Genomic DNA, 19,370 nt, shown 5'->3' with positions numbered 1-19,370 from the left:
AGAGTAAAGATTTTTGCAGGAGAAAAAGGTTCAAATGTCTCCTCTGAAAAGTGTCCTGAAGATGTACAATCCTTACTTTGGACATGTGGGTAAAACGTCTCCTTAAAAGACTCAAACCTGGCACTACAACAGCTGTGATACAACGTGACCGTGACACTACACAACATGCAGCCTGTTGTTGAAAGAAATATTAGATCAACAAAGATTCTTTAACTCCACGAACACTTCGGAGCGGTGGCTCACTAAAGCCAATAAATCCAGTCTCAGGTTCAGACATCATGAATGATTGATGTTCTGTAACGGGACACGAGGAGAAGACGAGCAGCAGTCAGACTCTCTGACTCTGAAAACTCAAGAGTTTTAGTTTTACAAAAGCTGGTCTGTGTTTGGGGAGTGGCGGACCCCGTCACCTCTCCTAACTCACTCCCACTCCTGGGTGCCAACAGTAAAGCCTCTGTTAACTCTAATGAAGGCACGGCACTGTTGAGCTTCTGCGAGACTGAAGACAACTATTGTGTTTATGAGAACAAAAGGTGGACAAAACTATAGAAACACCGTACAACAGACTCCACAGTAAAACATTCTTCCTTAATGTGTGAAGTATTTCCCTTAAAAACAGGATTATGAACTGCAAACAAACAGGAAGGAGTTGAGACAATGAAGGCTTGTTGATTTGAAAGAACGGTAGACCTTTGGTGCCCCCTACTGGTGCAGGATGATATCTGCGTTAAAGATGCACTTCAGTGGTAAACTAATGCTTTTACATGAAGTTGTGGGACTTGAGAAATGCAGATTAGAGAATACATCTTCAAATTCAAAGCAGGAGAACTAGTTTTCTTTACTTTTAGTCTCTTAAAAAATGGTAAAACCCCTAAAAAATACTGAATGCTACAAGCCTACTACTTTTGAACTCCATGCTCCCACTTTTAAAAACAGAGGGAATGATGGGTAAACTGGCCTTCATGTCAACTGTTCCTTTAAATATGAACTTTTTCAGGAAGTTTTCCTATAAAATGTGTGGGACCGAAAATCTAAACCAGTCCGATTCTTTGCTAACTAATTATTTTGATCAAATGTTTCCTCATATTATAGTTTTGTTAATATTTTTTAAGCAGAGTTTATGCAAGACTCCACTAAAGTTCCACTCACTCGTTTTCCGGAGCTTTTGAGCGCATCACACGGTCTTCCTCAGCAGATGAAGTTTAGTCAGTTATGTCACGTTCAAGACTTCTCGTTCATCCTGAGCTTAAATGTTCAGCGTGACATTTTATTCTGGACCTTGAAAAGAGCAGCAAACCTATCTACTGATGAAGACCACACGATGCAGTCAAAAGCTCCAGAAACAAGCAAGTAAGTGGATCTTGAGTGGAAATTATTTTGGAAATATGGATATCTTGTTGCCACCAGTATTGTAAAATTGTAATACCCAATAAAAGCAAACAATTAAGGTACAGTGTGTATTTAGAGGAATCTATTGGCAGATAGAATATTAACAAGTGTTTTCTTTAGTGTGTAATCACGTGAAGATAAGAATCGTGTTTTTGTTACCTTAGAATGAGCCGTTTGTGTCCACATACGTCCGCCATTTTTCTACGGTAGCCTAGAATGGACACGCTCTGACACGCTCGGCCCACAGGAGAAGTCTCCGTTGCAATCTGCAACCTCACCACTAGATGTCGCCAACCCCCCCCCCCCCCCACACACACACTGCACCTTTAAGCACCAAGACCACCACCCTGTGCCACGTTTTGTTCCTTTTAATTTTAAACCAAAAATGTAATCTTTACATATTTTTGTTTTAAATGTACAATCAAACAATCAATGTAATCATACATAAGATTCTTCATAATAATGCACAACTCTATCGACACTACCCATAAATTAAAGAAAGAAAAGGAGAAAACATCGAGATCAGTATGAAACACAATGTTAGGCAACACCACCGGTTAACAAATGTTCTGCTGCCTGTAGAAACATGACGGAAACAAGTACACAGGATGAACCCGACCTTCCTCTCACTCACACACACACACACACACATATACACACACTGCTGCCACTTCACAGGTAAAGTGCTACCGTTTGTCCCCGCTTCATCATCTCTCCATCACTTCAATTCCTTCATCGTTTGCACTAAAAAAACGACCGCGACACGTTACGTGTTCTGAGGACAAAGTGGGAAATGCATGTGGGAGTAGCAGGTGTTTCTTTTTCAGTTTTGGGGGATTCAAATACAGGTGTTTTTTTGCCAGGTTTGTTTTACATCAGTGGTGGTGAGATGATTGACAGGATATGACATCACACATGTTGCTCTACACAAAAGCTCAAAAGATGATTCCTGACCTCGGAAACAGCAGCTGACCAAAACACTCTTCTAATTAAGGTCCACTGGTCTGTGGGTCTTCAACTCTTAATTATTTATGTTGATTTATAATATATAAAATGTGAGGAATTATAGCAGGCAAAACAAGCAACTTAAGAGACGTTAATTTGGGGTATTTATCCAAACCTTTCAAAATCTCAATGTGTTTTTGTTTGAACATTTAGTGACCGCTTATATTGGATTTGATTTCCTGTATCTTGTCATTTTAAAGCAAAGTGTTATTATTGTCTATTTCAACTCATCCGGCTCACACTGTGGCTCAAATCAAACATTATCAACTGTTGGGAAATGCCATTTAATCAACGTGCGATAAGATACAATATCTCTTTACATTTTGTTTTTCAGTGAGTGGAACATTTTTGATAGCTGGAGTGTTTCCTCTGATAAAGTAAAAGGGGAATATAATATATGACAAACACTAATTCTTGCTTGAAAATAAAAAGACGTTATTACCCGAAGACGTGGACAGACTTCAGAGGAAGAAAAGTCACCGCCACCACGCACTCAAATCAGTGCAGATTTCCAGTTTTGTTTTCCTTCAAGCCATAAAAACTTCATTGATTACAGCACGATCAAAGGTCTAAAGAATAGCAAGAGTCAGACTTTGAGGAGAAAAATTAAAGTTGATATATTTAGTTTCCTGTAACAGAGAACACAGAAGAACTCAACGGACACTTTTTCTTTTTTTTGTTTGTTTCCTTTACGTACACACTCGACCTGCCTTCACACTGAGTGACTCAACAAGAATGACGCACGCACACACGCACACGCACGCACACACACACACACACACACACACACACACCTGAAGCTGGCTCAGAAAGGAAATCACATGCTCACAAGGGTCTTACTTTTTCCGTTTCTTTTCCTTCTGACAGGGAACATTTTTCTTCTTGAAATACAGTACCCATCGATTTCTGACCCCCAACACACACACACACATATACACACACACACACACCCTTGTTAAAGCCTTTCCATCTAGACCAACGTGCACCGGGAGAAGCAGCCATGCGTTTGAGGCTTTCTGCCACATTTTGTAGGGACGAGGTGAGGAGCAGGTGCACGTCCTCTCAGTTCCAATGGTAACCTGGCTGGAATGTAGTGGCGCTAGGTGACACACACACACACACACACACACACACACACACAAGTTCTCACACACACACACTTAAATCACAGGTAAACAATGTATTTCTCTGGAGGACGGACGGGTCTGGGGAAGAGGAAAGTGAGTTTACTTGAACAGACGCCTGGGAGGTTTCAAGGTCCCTCATCGCGTCCCTCGTCGGCGGTTCATTCTGACCTTTGACCCCTGCCAGGCGACGTCTACCACGACCTCAGCGGAGACAAGGGTGAGGCACATGAAGAGTGCAAATGGGTGTCTCTTTACAGGTTATGTGTATGTGAAGAGAGCGCATGCATGTCTGAGGTGTCTGCGAGTGCAAAAGTGTGTTTTTTTTGTGTGATTTTGTACGCGTGTGTTTGTGTGTAAAAAGTGCATTCCTCATGTGTTTGCCGTCAACCCGTGAACTCCGTGTGTCCTCAGCAGACCAGGATCACGATAACAAAGTCTCATATTAGGTCTGCTATCGCGCACGGCCGGTAAGTCTCTGGGGGCCACAGTCAGTCCGCATTGTCCAGGGTCTACAGAGCTGGAAACTAAAAAGACAAAACGGGGTCCGAATGTCAGAGATTGGAGCCGTCCAGGAGGTGCACCTCCTCCTCGCTGTCGTCCCCTCCTCCTCCCCCCCGGCCGTCCTGGAAGGAGCGGATCAGTTGAACATGATGGACTCGGGATCTAGGTTTGCCATTTGAGCCATGTGACGGAGGATATCTTTTTTTGTGATAATACCAAGAAGCCGCCTGCAGAGGGAGACAAAGGAGGGAGGGAGGAACGAGAGAAAGGAGGAGGGTTAGAGGAGTGAGGAGGTGCCGGTGCTTTGGAGTGAAGGAGAGAAAACGTCATGCTTTTGTTGGCAAGTTTGGGTCAAATGGCGAGATTTAAAATGGATTTATTGGAATCATGAAATACATTTCTGGACATTGATCGATCGGAAAGCCAACAAAAACACGAGTCCCTGAGGAAACAAAAGTGAGCCGCAGGAGAGGAGTGAGTGAGTAACCAGAAGGGGAAAAAAAAGGAGTGAGAGCAGGTCTGAAACGGCACCAAACTACCGGAGGGAAGGGTGCCGTTTCACACGCTGCCACAACCGGTCTATGATATCGGTCCAAAAAGGCTGACAAGGAAGGAAAACCTCGATCCTACAAGGAGACAGGAAGTAGTGAACAGGACGTGGAGAAGAGTTAGAACCTCTGAGAAGGAGAAGAGGAGACGACCTCGTCACAGGAGTCAGAAAGCTTTTTAAGAGGATGGATGTGGAGACGGGTGTTTCATCTTTAAGGATGTACCGCTTTTAATGATATTAGAACTTATCAATCTGCTACTTTTGTGTTTCTTATGGAACAAGATTTCTGACTCGTGTGACGGAGCCGCCTCCTTCTTCTTCTCCCTCTCCTATCAAAGCACATCAGTTACACGTCTCTAAATACTCAACGTTCATCCTGCCGATTCAAGAGCACATCGCGGGCTGCGTAAATGTAAAATGGCTTTGACTTCGCCAGCTGTTTAAACAGGATTCTTGTGCTCTTGAACGCAGCTGGAAACGTAGTCTGAGGTCAAGTGAAGAGAAGCGTCTGAAGCTGCTACAGAGCCAGAGGGGAGCAGAGCTGGGTCCAACGAAAAGCTCAGGAGGCTTTGTTTTAACACTGTCATATGTTCATGTATTCACTAGACTTTCAGCTTCATTTGAACCCTAAAAACAAGACAATAAAGTGCAAACAAAGTGAGAAAAGAACCCATTTGAACCCAAGTCTGAGGGAGAGGAGTTGACCTGTACGGGGCATTAGCGCTACAGCTACGGGAGCAACAGGAGAAATCAAAAACACACTGGAGACGACACACAGATCAGACCCGGGGTGAGCTGCTGAGATCTACGACTGTCTCGCTTATTTTAAAAAAAACAAACAAACAGAGAAATAAACAAGAGCAGTCGTAAAGCGCTCGGGATGCCGGGTGCAGATCAGACTGTGAAGGGTCAGTGAACGCAACATTCCTCGTCAGCCAGCAGAGTCCAGAGCGGTTTATATGGTCAAATCCTGGAGAGTGAACTGCGTGTGTGTTTCAGAATAAATAAGGTAAATCAACGTTTCTATTAGAAGATAAGGGGACAGGACACGGCTGGCGAAGAGGAAACACTGGCGGGTTAAAGCCCGGGATTAGTAATTACTTCATTGAGGTTATCACTATACCAGCACCAGTCAACAGGACGTCACTGCACCACAGCGCTCACTACCGCTACAGGATGAGGGGAAACACGGGGATGAGTGGCGTCACTAGAGGCCTGCTCCCTCTCCCTCCCTCCTAGAAACAAACACCCTCTAAAGATAGGAAGACAACGGTGGTCCGCTAGCTACTCGCCAAGTGGGTGTAAAGGCGACGAGTCAGATGCCGCCAATCTGTGGAGAACCAGGGCGAAACGGAGCGGCCGAGAGGGGGGGGGGGGGGGGGGGGGTTTAAAAACAAAAACACAAAAGAAGAAGAAAAAGCAGTCAATAATGAAGGTAGAAAATTGAGGGTGAATTCTCAAAATGAAATGACTGGTGTGTGAGAGGAAGATGGGGAAACGCACAACTTACAAGACGTGCATGTTACATCTACTGCGGAGTCTACGGAAGATAAATCACAGCGACACCACAGCTAATGAGAAAGACGTTTGGTGGACATCTTGTTAAAAAGGTGCTAGCATGACGCAGCTCACACAACACTAAGCAGCAGAAGCTACGGGAGCTACAGATGCACTTTAATGGGGATGAGTTGCAAAGCTGCTCTACTCTACTGAGCCCGTTTCAGACATGGAAGCAGGGAAACAATGCTGGTAGAGAGCGCCGTCGCAACGTTAACGTCAAAGTGTTGAATGTGCCAGCATAGTTCCGTTAACGAGGCACATGTCTGAAAGGGGCTCTGGAGTGACGCGGGTGACAGTTCCCCCAGAGAGGTCCGACATTGCAGGACCCGGAAAAACACAAGGAAGCACTTCTACATAGGATGACTGGTGAAGACTGCAGCCGGCGATGAAGATGGAGGCCAGAGGGCGTCTAGCTACAGATGTTTCTCTACGATGGACGACTAAGAGGTGAATCCACACCAAACCAACCCATGAACAACAGAGAGCAAACAGCAGGTGAGAGAAGAAGAGGAGGAGGACGGCTAAATGTGTAGCCGGGAACTGTCAACAGTTTCATGCAGCCCTCTTAAGAGGCGGAGCCTACGAGACAGGTGCGAAAGTGTGGGAGGGGGGGGGGGGTCACATGTGTAAAGGGGTGGGGCTAGTCACCAGGGGCTCCTTGTGCTGCTTGAGCTCCTCCAGATGCTCTAATATATTCTTCTTTGTGATGATGCCCAAAACAATCCTGTAACACACACTCGTTACTCGGTAAACTGCCCAAAAAAACAAACAACAACAACAACAAATAAAGAAAACCAACAAACAGAAGAGAGACAGGGAGAGAACAGACAGCAGCAGCACACAAACATACATAACAGGTCGCAACTTAACGTAAATGAAATAGAACTCAAAATGTAACTCAACTGACACAAAAACAACAAAACGTAGTGTTATAAATGAACTTTGCATGTATAGTGATGGATCGTTTATGACTCATCTATTAAACTATTACGTCTTTAATCTGAAGGTTAAAGTCATTATGTAACGATTTATCTCGATGCACGGGATTCCCAATACTCACACAACAGGATGCACTTTTATTTGTGTGTTATTTTGCAGATTTTCTGGAAATTTGTTTGAAAAATTGCACAAAATTTGGATGGAAACTTGTTAAAAAATACGTCTCGTGATATTTTTCTTACTGTCAATAAATCCGATGAAAATAAAACACGACGGCAATTAATTAATCCTAGTAAGTGTTGTCTGTCTATCAAAAATGTATATAGCTTATCCTCTTTGGTTGTATAATCAGATTTATTGACAGAAAGTAAAAATATAGAATAACGTGTGCCTTTAAAAGTTAATAACAATAGTTCAACATAAGGACGTAAATGAAAACAAACCGATTGTCACAGTGATCTGTGAATAAAGGAGTATTGAACACAATACGTCTTGTAGAAACCGTTCTCAACTAGTGTCTTTATCACTTCTCAGAATGAGAGCACACATCAACAGACGTTATTAACTATATTTCCCAACGCGACACCTGTTATGTAGTTAGTTAGTCTCGGCAGCTCAGTTATTGCTCGGTGTGGGGGGGTAAGGGAGGTGCAGCACAGCGGTTAGGCCAGGCCATGCAGATTACAGGGGAAATCCAGGGTTTTTAGAGCCCATGCAACACCGGTCAGTGTGTACATGTCGGTGGAAAGTTTGTCGACCTCAGACGGGTGAGTCAATCATAACAGCACCAGAAGAAGAAAAAAAAAAGGATGCGAGAAGGATTTACCTTCCGTTCTTACAGCACATCCCTTCCTCTTTGGACGATTTTAACTTCCTACTTACCCGTTGTGAGTGACCAGACACTGGCGCAGCCCCATCTTTCTGAAGATGTCCACCACGATCTCCATGGGCGTGTGGTCGGTGACCGTGAAGGGACTCATGTCAAGGATGGAGCGCAGTTTGAGGGGCCGGGGGCTGTCGGCCGGCAGGGTGGGCGCGTGCTGGGTGAAGTACACCCTGGAGTTCAGCATGATGCCCTCCTGCTTGCGACGAGCATTTTCTGTAGACGAGAAAAAGACACCAGGATCAAAAAGGCTGCGCCTTACCGAGTACCGTTCCTGTGCGGAGAAGGAAGTTCACTTACCTATAGCGATATTGATGTCCCTGCGCAGAGCGAAGCCCACCAGCCTCTGGGACTCCTTGGACACGATCACAGGGAAACCATTATAACTGGTTTCATTGATGGTGCTCTGCAGCTCCTCCACCGTCAGGTCGTCCTGCGTCAGCACCGCTAACGGCGGGTCGCTGCGTCGAGGCCTCATCACCTCCCTGGCCAGCGTGATGTGCGTGAATTCCTCCTTGGCGTCCAGGAACGGGTACCCGTTCAGACGGATGTGGGCCTCGTAGATCCCCTCGCGGCCGAACGCGTCGCCCACCCATTTGCTGGTCATGACGGCGGCCATGAGGGGGACGATGTACTCCAACCCGCCGGTCAGCTCGAAGACGATGACGACCAGGGAGACGGTCATTCGGGTCACACCGCCTGAAGAGAGTAAGACATGAACATGAACACACCTCGAGCTGAAGAAATCTCACTTTTGGTATACACCATCGCTTTGTAATCCGCTGACTCACCCAGACATGCCGCGGCCCCCACCATGGCGTAGAGCCCCGGAGTGACGCAGTCGGCTCCCACCTCGCACCACTCTCTGAACATGAACCAGTCGTGGTGATAGTACGCCAGCTGCTCCACGGCGATGCCGACGATTCGCCCAGCGATCGCCCCGATGGCCATGCTGGGGATGAACAAACCCGACGGCACCTACGGACGAGAGACAGGAAGTGGCGTTAGTGTTGATAAAGACATCTGCGGCACCCCCGTTAGGAACAAACATCCAGGCATCACCTTGAGTCCAAAGGTGAATATGGTCATGATGATTTTGAAGATGAGCGCCAGGCACAGCTGCCACATGGCGGCGTAGACGCCGGGCCCTGCCGGCTTGTTGGGGTTGTCGGTGAAGGCCTTGCTGCCGTTCATCTGGCTGCGGTACTGGCAGAGCTGCGAGGACTCCAGCGGGCCGCAGTCGGTGAACAGCTCCTTTATTAGCTCGCTGGTGTTCTGGCGGGTGTACGGGTTCGGGAAAGCAACTATGGCCGTGATGGCCGCCACCAAGATCACCTCCAACACCGGGTACTTGCCTAAAGACACGGACAATGCAACATGTTACAATGTGTGAGGCGGTTAAGCATGCCGGGCCTTTAACCTGGACCTCCAATCACATACTGATGCATTTTCATTCAGAGGCATTAAGAGATCCCTAATATGTTTCTAATGATGGTCTATGGAAACAAAACAAGGGAATTCTGTGTATAAAATCCTCTCCATATGTCCCTCTCTTACCACCTGAAGTGTTTCTAATGACTGCTTGCGAGAGAACTTCAACATCCTTAGTCATCTTCGAGACCTGAGCTGGCTGACACATCCCTAAATATGAAATACTTGCCGAAGCGCGTCGACTTGCGCCGCCGGCACCAAGCGATGTTGGCTCGGATGAAGAAGGCGCCCCAGAGGCCTCCGAACACTCCCAGGAGGATGAAAGGGATGAGCTCAAACAGGTACCACGGCGTGTGGTACTCCACGTAGAACAGCACCAGGCGGCTGTTCCCAAACGGGTTGATGGAGCGCAGGACGAAGGCCGCCACCAGGGCGGCGAAGAAGGAGCGCCACAGCGTCTTGAGGGGGAAGTAGTAGCTCACCTGGACGAGAGAGAGAGAGAGCGAGAGAGAGATGATCACTTTAAATCGTCATCCTGCCATCTAGAGTGAGCGTTACTGTGAGTTCAACAGTCGACGTGAAGTGTACCTCCTCCAAGCTGAAGAGCACTCCTCCAATCGGGGCTCCAAAAGCAACGGACACCCCGGCCGCCGACGCAGCCGAGAGAACCTGAGAGAACAAAACAAACGCACCTCAATGTATCTTAATAATGAAAAAAATCAAAAGACTGTCAGACAATTTAATGTCGCAGCTGAAAAACATCGACTTCATTTTCTTCTCTCCCACCTCTCGTTTCTTGGCCTCGTTCTTGCTGTACTTGGGGAACAGGTAGGAGAAGATGTTCCCACAGCAGCAGGCCACGTGGACCAGGGGGCCCTCCTTCCCCAGGCTGAGGCCGGACGCCACGGCCAGAACCAGAGTGATCGTCTTGATCAACAGGGTCCACTTGCCCAGGTAGCCCCGGATGATGAACCCACTCAGGATGGTTTTGATCTGGGGAGTAGAGGAAGAGGTAAAGATTCAAAATGAAGTCTAGCTACAAGGGTAGGTTGGATTTTCCACTCAAAACGGCTTTTTTTTTCTTCTCCAAACCGGTCACATCTCCCTGCTGCCCACTGAGTGAACAATTTGAAGTCCCTTTACGACATTAAAGGGAAACCCCATACGAATGAAGACACGCCTCGAGGACCCCAGAGAGTACACGGGACTAATTAGACCGCTTTCACGGAGGCAGCTGCAGAGATTTATAGGCTTTCTATTTCATGTGCTACTTTGAGTTCCTGTCACCCAGAGCGAATTGATTGGTCATGAGAAAATGAGAAAACCCCGAGAGATAGAAGCAGAACATCAATAACGTGCACAAGCTCGTTCCCTCACTCTGAAACAGAGAGCCTGCTAACCTCATTAGTTTGCTCTGTGGTTGAAAGTATTTTGGGGCTGTGTGACTTAACAAAGACAAATTTTACCGAATGAATATCTGTCAAAAAAAAGAAATGTTTGAAATGTTGCTTGAAAGCAAACTCTCTTGGATGTTGGAGTTTCCCCACAAGAGGTGTAAATAAGGTCCCTGCATGCAGCTGCGAGCGTCTTTCAAGTGTACCTGAAAAAGTTTTTTTTTTCCTCACCTCAGGGATCCCCGAGCCGCAGGCGTAGGGAGCGAACACCTTGACCAGACAGACAGCCAGGAAGGCGAAGGACAGAGCCCAGTAGGTGTACATGAAGTAGTTCATGATGTACGAGCCGGGGCCCTGCAGAGAGGAGAGGAAGTAGAGGCGTCAACTCCTTCAAACTCGTGTAAATGTACATTTGACTGTAAACACGGGAGGACGTTTTGAGGCTGCGGTAGCGGCGATGACGTCCCTAACGTGTTAAGTCTACCTCGGCCTGCCCCAGTATTAGCTCAGCCCAGCTCTTCCACTGGGGGCACTTGTCCCGCTCAGCGAAGGTGGTCTCGTTGGACGTCCAGCAGCACTGCTCGTGGTTGAACCACATGGCGCTCAGGCACACGCCCTCCTTCAGGTCGTTCAACCAATCGGCAGCAATGTCAATCAGGCCAGCCAAAGCACCTGGCGACGGGAGAAGGGAACCAGGGAGGAAAGGAGGGGTGAAGGGGTGAAGGCAGGGAGGAGAGAGAGGAAGTGGAAGAAGAGGAGGAGTTAGCTTGCTAGGCTACCATTTCTTTAATATAATATAACATAATGAGGGCAAAAGACGGAGAAACAGAGAGAGACTGAGCGCGAGCTGCCCGAGGCAAAGCATATGAGAGAGTCACCAGCAGAGGAGATACCGGGAGTGTGTTTGTGTTGTTTGTGTGCATGTGTGTGTTACCTGAGGCCAAGCCAGTGAGCGTCACCACCAGCCAACCGGACCAGGCGTCGTACAGGCTCTTTGTGAACTCCCATGCCGAATCCTTCTTCTTGCTGTTGATCTAAAAAACACACAACAGTTAAATAAAAGCTAAATGCAATACATAAACAACACAGAAAACTACATTTATAATCTTGACTTATAGTGGAAGTAATGCAAGTAGGTCAAAGGTTTATAACTCCTCCCCAATGATAAGCAATTCAGTTATCTACTCCCGTGGCTGCGTTTCCACTGTTGCTTCAACAAAACGATAACATTCCTGTAAAGCAGGTAAAACCGTGTTCGAGTATTCAAATAACATTCAAATTCTCAGAGCTATCATTTCCAGGAGAGCGCGTACGCTGCAACGTTGAGTCAATATTTGGATAAACAGAGAGAGGTTGTGACCTGGACATGAAGGGCAAGAAGCAGACAGTCTATTTTCTGATTCACTCGAGAGATGCTAGTGAAAAACTAAATGTCTTAATTTTGTAGATATTGAACGATGCATCTTTGGATTTTCTGTTGATTGTTGCAGCTTCTGTAGGTTGATTGAACTATTCCCCTTATCTAGAACTGCTGATGCTGCATAACTACCCAGTTACCCACCATTTGTGCAACCCAAACAAACTGTTGCGCCACAGGAACTGTGTTATACATCACTTCCTGTTCAGCAGAGGATCTGTTTTTCGCCAATGTGGCTTTAAGAACTGCAATAAGGCAGAAACTACGAGGACACTGGACACGTCGTACACACTAGCTGGTATGAAGCAGACTGAGACGGTTGAGGTGAAATATCTTCAGCCGGGCCTCGGCCTCCTCACCTTCCGGTGCCTCTCGCGGTCCTTGCACTTCTCACGGACCCAGTCGATGGTGTGGAAGTCGTCGTAGGTCCCCACACCCGGGATGGGCTCCTCTAGGAAGTCCAGCAGGTGGGTGGTGGTGCTGGGCGCCCCGCCCCCGTTAGACATGACGTAGTTAGACCCTGAGGGGGGAAAAGAAAGGGCGATGAGAGCGAGCTCACGGTACAACAACGTAGCGCTATCGCGATCCTACACAGTACATGAGAGAAAGCACACAGTCACTGCTGAGAGATAACGACACAGCTCCTGCAAGGCCTGCAGTCCATCACCTCATGTGGAACGAAAAGCAACGAGGGAGTTGACATTTATCTGCACCGCCAGAACATTTGGATGCGTAAACTATACCCTGAAATGTACGGGGGGGGGGCAACTTTTATCCACACACCTACGCAGGAGCCTTCGCGGTGAAGTAAGCTGCTCAACCTTAACAGCTGTTCAGGCTTTTTCTTGAAGCCCTAAATAAAGAACCTGGATGTCTCATCATCGGCCTCTAGGCTGCCAGACAGCGTGACTGCCCGTAAGTTATTGGGTTAGTTCAGTAATGACTTCGACATGAGTACGATTAGTCACAGCGGAGGCTGCGTTATCGCATGAAACAACAAAGCACACAATGCACACGCTGTCCAGGTACTATAAATAGATTATTATCTAACGCTCATAACAACAGCATGAGACACTGAATGTCTCTGGTTGATCGGATCTGGTCCGGCTGGAGGGATGCACAGATTCAATAAAAAGGGTGAGCAAAACATAAGACTCACATCAGCACACACACACACACACACACACACAATATAACAGAGCGAGGAGAAAGGAGAATTATCTCTGCCCGTTATCCGGAAAACCTCACAGGATGTGCGTGGCTTTCCTGGCTGCATGATTAGAAAATCTATGTTATAGCTCTGAGACAACAAGGGGATAACCAAAATCATCATCATCTCATCAACTTTAACTTGCACTGGCACACGTTTGATCATTTGACATTTGAAATCCTCCCACTTGTGACGACGCAAATATGCGAGACGTCTTTATCTGCAACACAAAGGCAGTTCAGTGTGTAACACGGACAAAAGGGAGACAACAAGAGAGCAACAGTCGGAACATACTGCAATTGTCCGAAGGATTACGTGACGCATCACAACTTGTTTCTCCTGTCTGTGCACATTCAGAAATATCAGATTCTTTAATATGAAAACAGGTGTAACTACGATGTGTTAACAGAAGCTCAATAGTGACAAACGCTGCTCTGTGAACGCACCGAACAAAGTAAGTATCCACTCGTACAAATATGGTTAAAAGCATCATTTAAAGCTTCTGTAATGCGACACATTTATACCTTCAAAAGGGGGAATACATGTTCAGTTTATCACTTGGAGAGATCAGACGTCAGAGGATGAGGTACAATTTTGACGTTTACCAAGAGATAGCAGAACGTTTACCACAGGAACAAGAGATACGAGCTAGAAAACAAGTCTTATGTCGCTGTGTGAAAGTGTTGAGTGATCCTTAGAAGAACTGCAATTGAAATTACCGGAAGACAAACAAATGTTTGTTTCCCTAAACAAATATTTCCGGTTCGCCCTTTGAAACCGACGTCAAACGCTCTTACACGGTCGGTTTGTAACGGTCCGTCTCGACGCGGTCCGTTACACATCAGTCCGGCGCGTCGCTGCCGAGCTTTGCAGCATCCTGTGATAAGACACTGATGTTGACAGCAGAGGATGTGACCGAGGGTAGAAATTCAACCATCAGATAAAGATAACCGTAGAGTAAAAAAAGAAGAAGAAAGGAACCAATGAATGCCTTGTTGGTTTCCTGCCAAAAAGCCACTTAAGCGTAGAGAACGCAAACAAAAAATGGTAAAACTTCAAATGTTAATTCCGCTCCCTGCATGTCATTTTGTGACCGGTGTGATCTGAAACAAAAGCACCTTCAACGTGCTCTCATTCAGCGGCTCTCACGCGAGATGTGGAAGCAGAAATGTGTCCGAGAGTAACGACACACTGGGATTAATACTAATGCCGTTTGAGCAGCAAACGTACACATTCCAGTCCACAATGCATCTATAATCTCCTGAGCATAACTACAACTGGAGCAGAGAGGCATGACCGGCGAACAAGGCCTCATTCATAGATGGTAACCCTTTAAATAAACATTAAAAATCCCTTAAAACAGATCATACAATGACACCAATGCATCTGCATCCTCCCCCAGCATCACTACACTGCAGCAACAACACAAAAGGTATTACCATATATAATAAATGAGCTTTGTATCAGATCACATACATCTTAGTTTTCATTGTTTTTATCCTCAATAACTGAGACATAAGCGGAAGATAAACCCCGTTTCCCCACACTACCAATGTGGGCCATGACACGGCCTTTGAAAAAGAAAGTGCAGCTTATTAGCTCTTATCGGGGGGCCTTTGATGTTCGGAGAGGAGAAATAAGTTCGGTGAGAGAGCATCCTGTTCAGAGAGGAGGAAGGGAGTGTGTGTACGCAACTGTTGAACAGTCAGCAGCAGTGAGAGCGCCAGGCTTGGCAGAGATGTCCAGGCATAGTGTGTGTGTGTGTGTGTGTGTGTGTGTGTGTGAAGGGGATGCAGGGAAGTCTGATATGGAGGTCTGTATTTTCGGACAGGACTGAGATCTGACCTTTTTTTGAACATATCAACAGAAAGACTGGACATCTGTGGGCAAAAAAACAAAACCCCAAACAAACTATTTCAAAGGAAATGTTTACGTGGTTGTAAGACCGACTTTCCTTCGAGTCATCAGTTTGCACATCTGCACAGTAAGCACAAGAGAGGGAGCCGCTTCAGTCAGAATAAACGTACTCCCTTAAGAAATGTGCGACATGTCTTGTGGCTGCTTTGGATTCTGGTTTATTGAGGGAAACATTTATTTATTCATATTTTAGTTGAACATGTTGCAAGTAAAAACGGAATTGGATGTTGTGCAACAAAAATGACAAGAGTTGCCTCGCTGGTTGGTTCAAAATGCATGCTTGGATACTTCTCTATCTCAGTTTCACAATTACTTCTGGTGAAAACTGTAAAAAAAAAAGGCCAATTCCCAAGTCTTAAACTCGAAGCGTGGCTGGTTACTTAATGAGCATCATGACTTTGTACATCCAGCTGCTAGGAGGGTCTCTTGGTCCAAAGGAAGCGGGCACAGAGACCAGAACAGGGTATAAAAGTGTGCTGGATCTAAACCGTTTACTGAATAATCACATGGGGTTGATATGGACTGAAGAGAATGCAGTTTATATTGATTTCTTTGCCATTTTCATGGTGACGGCAGTGACTCTACGGTCTTCTTGGAACCTTTAAGGTGTGTGTGTAACAAATTCCTTCATGTACATGACAGAATTCACTCATTCTCTATTTAAAGAATCACTACCCATCATAAAGTGAGCCTCTCGATGTCGAAAGTGGAACGAACTTGATGGCAAACCAACAGGATATCCACTAGGAAGCGCACTATACGTAAAGTAGAAGCAGAAATGCTGACACAGACACAAAAATATGTGCCAAAACATTTAACTTAAGATTTCTGCAAAAGTCTGGTGCCAATGAACATATTCGTGCTGCAAACTGAGTGCTTGTAATGTGTGATTTCATTGGTTTGAATACATTTGTACCTGTGAAAGACTGTGAAGACGACACAGCACAACGATAACACTGAAGCAACTACTGCAACATGTTAGGATCAGAATGGCTTATTTGGAAAGGGTATCAGACCATCCTGATGATGCTTCACTACTGGCACCCATCAGGGTGACGCCGAGGAAAACAGAAAGCACCAAAAAGCGACTGCGTTACGAGCGCTTTAGCCAGCATCGCGCCGCACTGACAGAAAGACACACGTGTGAAGATGAGGCTTCGCTTTCTTTCCCCATTAGAGCAGCGACGCGGCGATTCTGTTCATCAGGGAGAAACAGCCACGTCAGTGCACACGCAGGTCAAGAACGGCGCTTCTCTAAATGACGACGATGACGCAGCCTTCCTGTGTCGCTGTGATCAATGAGGGTGGATTCTGTGTCTAGCGGGGTGGAGACATTCCAGGTTTCCAGCGTTCCTTTGTGTTTACTCTACTACTGCTGAGTAAATCTGATCAGAGAGCTTTAGGAAAGGCGGCTGGCTGGGCCGACCTGGGATCAGCCCGGTTGGAGTCGGGTTAGTCTGCTCAGCAGTCATGTGATCGGCTTCATAAACTGACCCCGACAACCCTCCTTACAGGCCGACAAGCCCCGGTTATAGACAGACGCCGGGCCTGTTGACCAGACTGGTGGAATCAAAGTCTGAAAAAAAAAGCCCACCTGTGTTTGTTTACATAATGACGTGATGGTTTCAGGACAGTTGAGACCAGGACACAGTGTTTAAGGTAACTGACCTTGAATTGTACGAACACTATGACGAGGTTTACGGGTTATTAAAGCAGGAAACTGTCACAGAAACATATATAATAATAGGTAGAGGTATATATATAATGGGGTGGATGTGCGGTTGGATGTGGTCCTCTTGTGACGAAGATTTCGAGAAAGGAGAGGACGCTGTGCGTCTGCAAGGAGAGCAGCTTGGATTCAGGGACATCCCTTTGGACAAAGTGGCCTCACTGGGGGCCTTTTGTCTCTGCTCGCTCACCGTAAGAAATCCAACAAGGCCTGTAGGAACCTACGCACGGGCAAGTGAAAGAAAACCCCCAGAAGGCCACACGGGAGGGAAACAAGCAGGCACAACATGATGACAGCACGCCGTCACCCCCCCCGAGGACCTCGTTATGGGTGATGTGATGTAAGGCGGCGGCGGCCTGAATCTGGCCAACAGGTGTCGGACTCCTCAACGACACACGGCCTACGTCTACTGAACATCCCGTTCCAAAGCCTTGACTGTGCCTCTCTCACTCTCTGTCTGTGTGTGTGTGTGGGGGGGGAATTAAAATGGATGCCCATGGTGTCTGCCTTCAGTCGCTGCTGCTTACAGGCCCGAGCACAAGCCTTCACACTCCCTCTTTATCTCATTATCTCTGGCTGCCGTGCACACACACCCACACACATGCACACACTGCTGGTTGATCATCTACAGAGAGGTGAATGGTGAGCTGGGCAGGTGGCTGTTTTGCTCCCAAGGAACATGCAGTCGATAGCTTTCAAATCCATACTGGCACCCTGATTTCAGACGCCAATAACATGGTGAAGCCACCGTATGGCGACATGCACTCACTGTCCAAGAAGGAGGAGGAGGAGGAGGAGGAGGAGGAGGATGGCCTCCGTCATCACAGCAGCGTGAGGAAAGGAGGGAAACGGAGGGGAAGAGGGAGGAAAAGAAGAAGAAGGAGAGGACGTGGCGTACCTCTTTTAGGGATCTCCTGCAGGGGGATGGTGTCCCCTCCCCCGTCGTAGGGCAGATAGGGGTCGGCCGCTGCGTCCTCCTCCTCCATGTTGACAGCTGAGGCTAGGCTAAGCTAAGCTAAGCTAGGCTTCACTACGCACTGTGCCGCCGCTGCCATGTTTACCAGAGGAAGACAAGAGGGGCTGTGAGTGAGTGTGTGTGTGTGTGTGTTTGAGTGGAAGAGAAAGAGAGTGTGTGTGTGTGTGTGTCCTCTCTCTCCCTCTCCCTCCCCCTCCCTTTCTTTCTCTCTCTCTCTCTCACTCTCCCTCCACTGCAGCAGCTGACTGATGATGTCACCACACACACACACACACTCAAAGGGAAAGACGAGCACACCAGTCCGGTCGGTTACTAGGGGAGATCAGATGGGAGAGACCATGCTGGCGGGCCAGAGGGGTGTGTGCTTGATAGGGCAAGCTCTATAATGGAGTATTCTATTCTGAGCAAGTGCAGGGGGGGGGGGGGGGGGGGGGTAAAGTAAGAAGTACTGGAAGTTCTGCTGTGGATAATAGAGAAATAGAGCTGAAAATAGAAGTCAATCAGTTGACTTTGCTGCTTTCTTTATCTAATATAATGCTAAACTGAGACTTTGGGTTTTTCCCCCTTTCTGTGAAAAATGCTTTCTTCAATTTCTACTTTCCAACCCATCTGAACTGAAGCGGATTTCAAGGGTTAAATAATCAAAAGCGAGACAGAGGGTGTTTTGTAAACGTATGAAACAATGCAGCCTCCAGGCCTAAAGAACGGGACCCGGATTCTTCACACGCTGTAACTTTGTCTTCACTATAAGCAGTCCGTCATATGTGAGACCTCCGTGCTCCCTTACCTCTCAGCAGGGCTCCTGACACAGGTGAGGTCAGCCATAGTGTGTTACCGTCACTGCTCCACAAGTCCCAGTCAGGACGTCAAACCGGCGGAAAAACAACATGAAGTTTGAAGCCGAAAAATTCTCCAGAGTTTATGTAATCCAGCGAGTTAAAAAGGAAACAGAACACTGAATCTCTTTCAGTTCAAGGACCCGTAGTTCCCAAAGCTTTCCTTCCTCCAAGCAAACAAAAAGAAGTTTTAGAAAACAGACTCCACGGGAGCACCAGACCCCGTGCTCACCCGGAGGAGGGCTTTACAAGCTCTCCAGTTAACCCACTCCCTCACTACTGCACACAGAAATAGCCCCGGGAGGCACACCGGCTTCAAGGGAGAAACCACCCAGGCCTACAGGGATTTCCTGAAACGCTAGAGCTCACACGGGCTGGAAGCCAAACTGGTTCATGGGAATGTCGGAGCACCTACGGGTGTCACACACAAATAAAGGTGGAGCCAGATACAGCAGTGGCTGTAAAGGATTGCTGGCCTTTGTTACAACCTGGTTAACAGCTGTTCA

General features: G+C 47.0%; 1 protein-coding gene across 3 annotated transcripts; it reads right to left on the bottom strand.

Moving 5' to 3' along the window:
• Positions 1-1,748: 1,748 nt before the first annotated feature.
• Positions 1,749-19,116, bottom strand: clcn3 (chloride channel 3). Of its 3 annotated transcripts, none has more exons than XM_079184526.1 (14): positions 18,816-19,116; positions 12,556-12,716; positions 11,714-11,813; positions 11,264-11,451; positions 11,011-11,133; positions 10,172-10,378; positions 9,974-10,054; positions 9,615-9,867; positions 9,017-9,309; positions 8,746-8,932; positions 8,255-8,653; positions 7,954-8,170; positions 6,781-6,856; positions 1,749-4,249 (listed from the first exon to the last, which is right to left on the bottom strand). In XM_079184526.1, the coding sequence occupies exons 2-14, from the start codon at positions 12,700-12,702 to the stop codon at positions 4,073-4,075; spliced, it is 2,448 nt and encodes an 815-aa protein (XP_079040652.1). In that variant the 5' UTR covers positions 12,703-12,716; positions 18,816-19,116; the 3' UTR covers positions 1,749-4,072. The 3 variants fall into 3 exon arrangements, with proteins under 3 accessions (XP_079040652.1, XP_079040651.1, XP_079040653.1); XM_079184525.1 differs by lacking the exon at positions 18,816-19,116 and adding an exon at positions 17,951-18,099; XM_079184527.1 differs by lacking the exons at positions 6,781-6,856; positions 18,816-19,116 and adding an exon at positions 17,951-18,099.
• Between the last annotated feature and the right edge of the window lie 254 nt (positions 19,117-19,370).

The sequence above is a fragment of the Pholis gunnellus genome (genome assembly GCF_910591455.1).
Source record: "Pholis gunnellus genome assembly, chromosome: 23".
In the NCBI taxonomy this organism is placed as follows: domain Eukaryota; kingdom Metazoa; phylum Chordata; class Actinopteri; order Perciformes; family Pholidae; genus Pholis; species Pholis gunnellus.
The sequence above is the reverse complement of the archived record's forward strand: the minus strand, read 5'-3'. Positions and strand labels throughout refer to the sequence as shown.

Bases quoted from the DNA above. Each gene is read 5' to 3' on its own strand.
- clcn3 (XM_079184525.1), bottom strand. From the start codon at position 18,038: ATGGAGGAGGAGGACGCAGCGGCCGACCCCTATCTGCCCTACGACGGG. The intron at 10,055-10,171 runs GTGGGAGAGAAG...TTGTTCTCTCAG, and splicing joins ACGAGGCCAAGAAACGAGAG to GTTCTCTCGGCTGCGTCGGC. The intron at 8,933-9,016 runs GTGATGCCTGGA...TCTCGTCCGTAG, and splicing joins TATTCACCTTTGGACTCAAG to GTGCCGTCGGGTTTGTTCAT.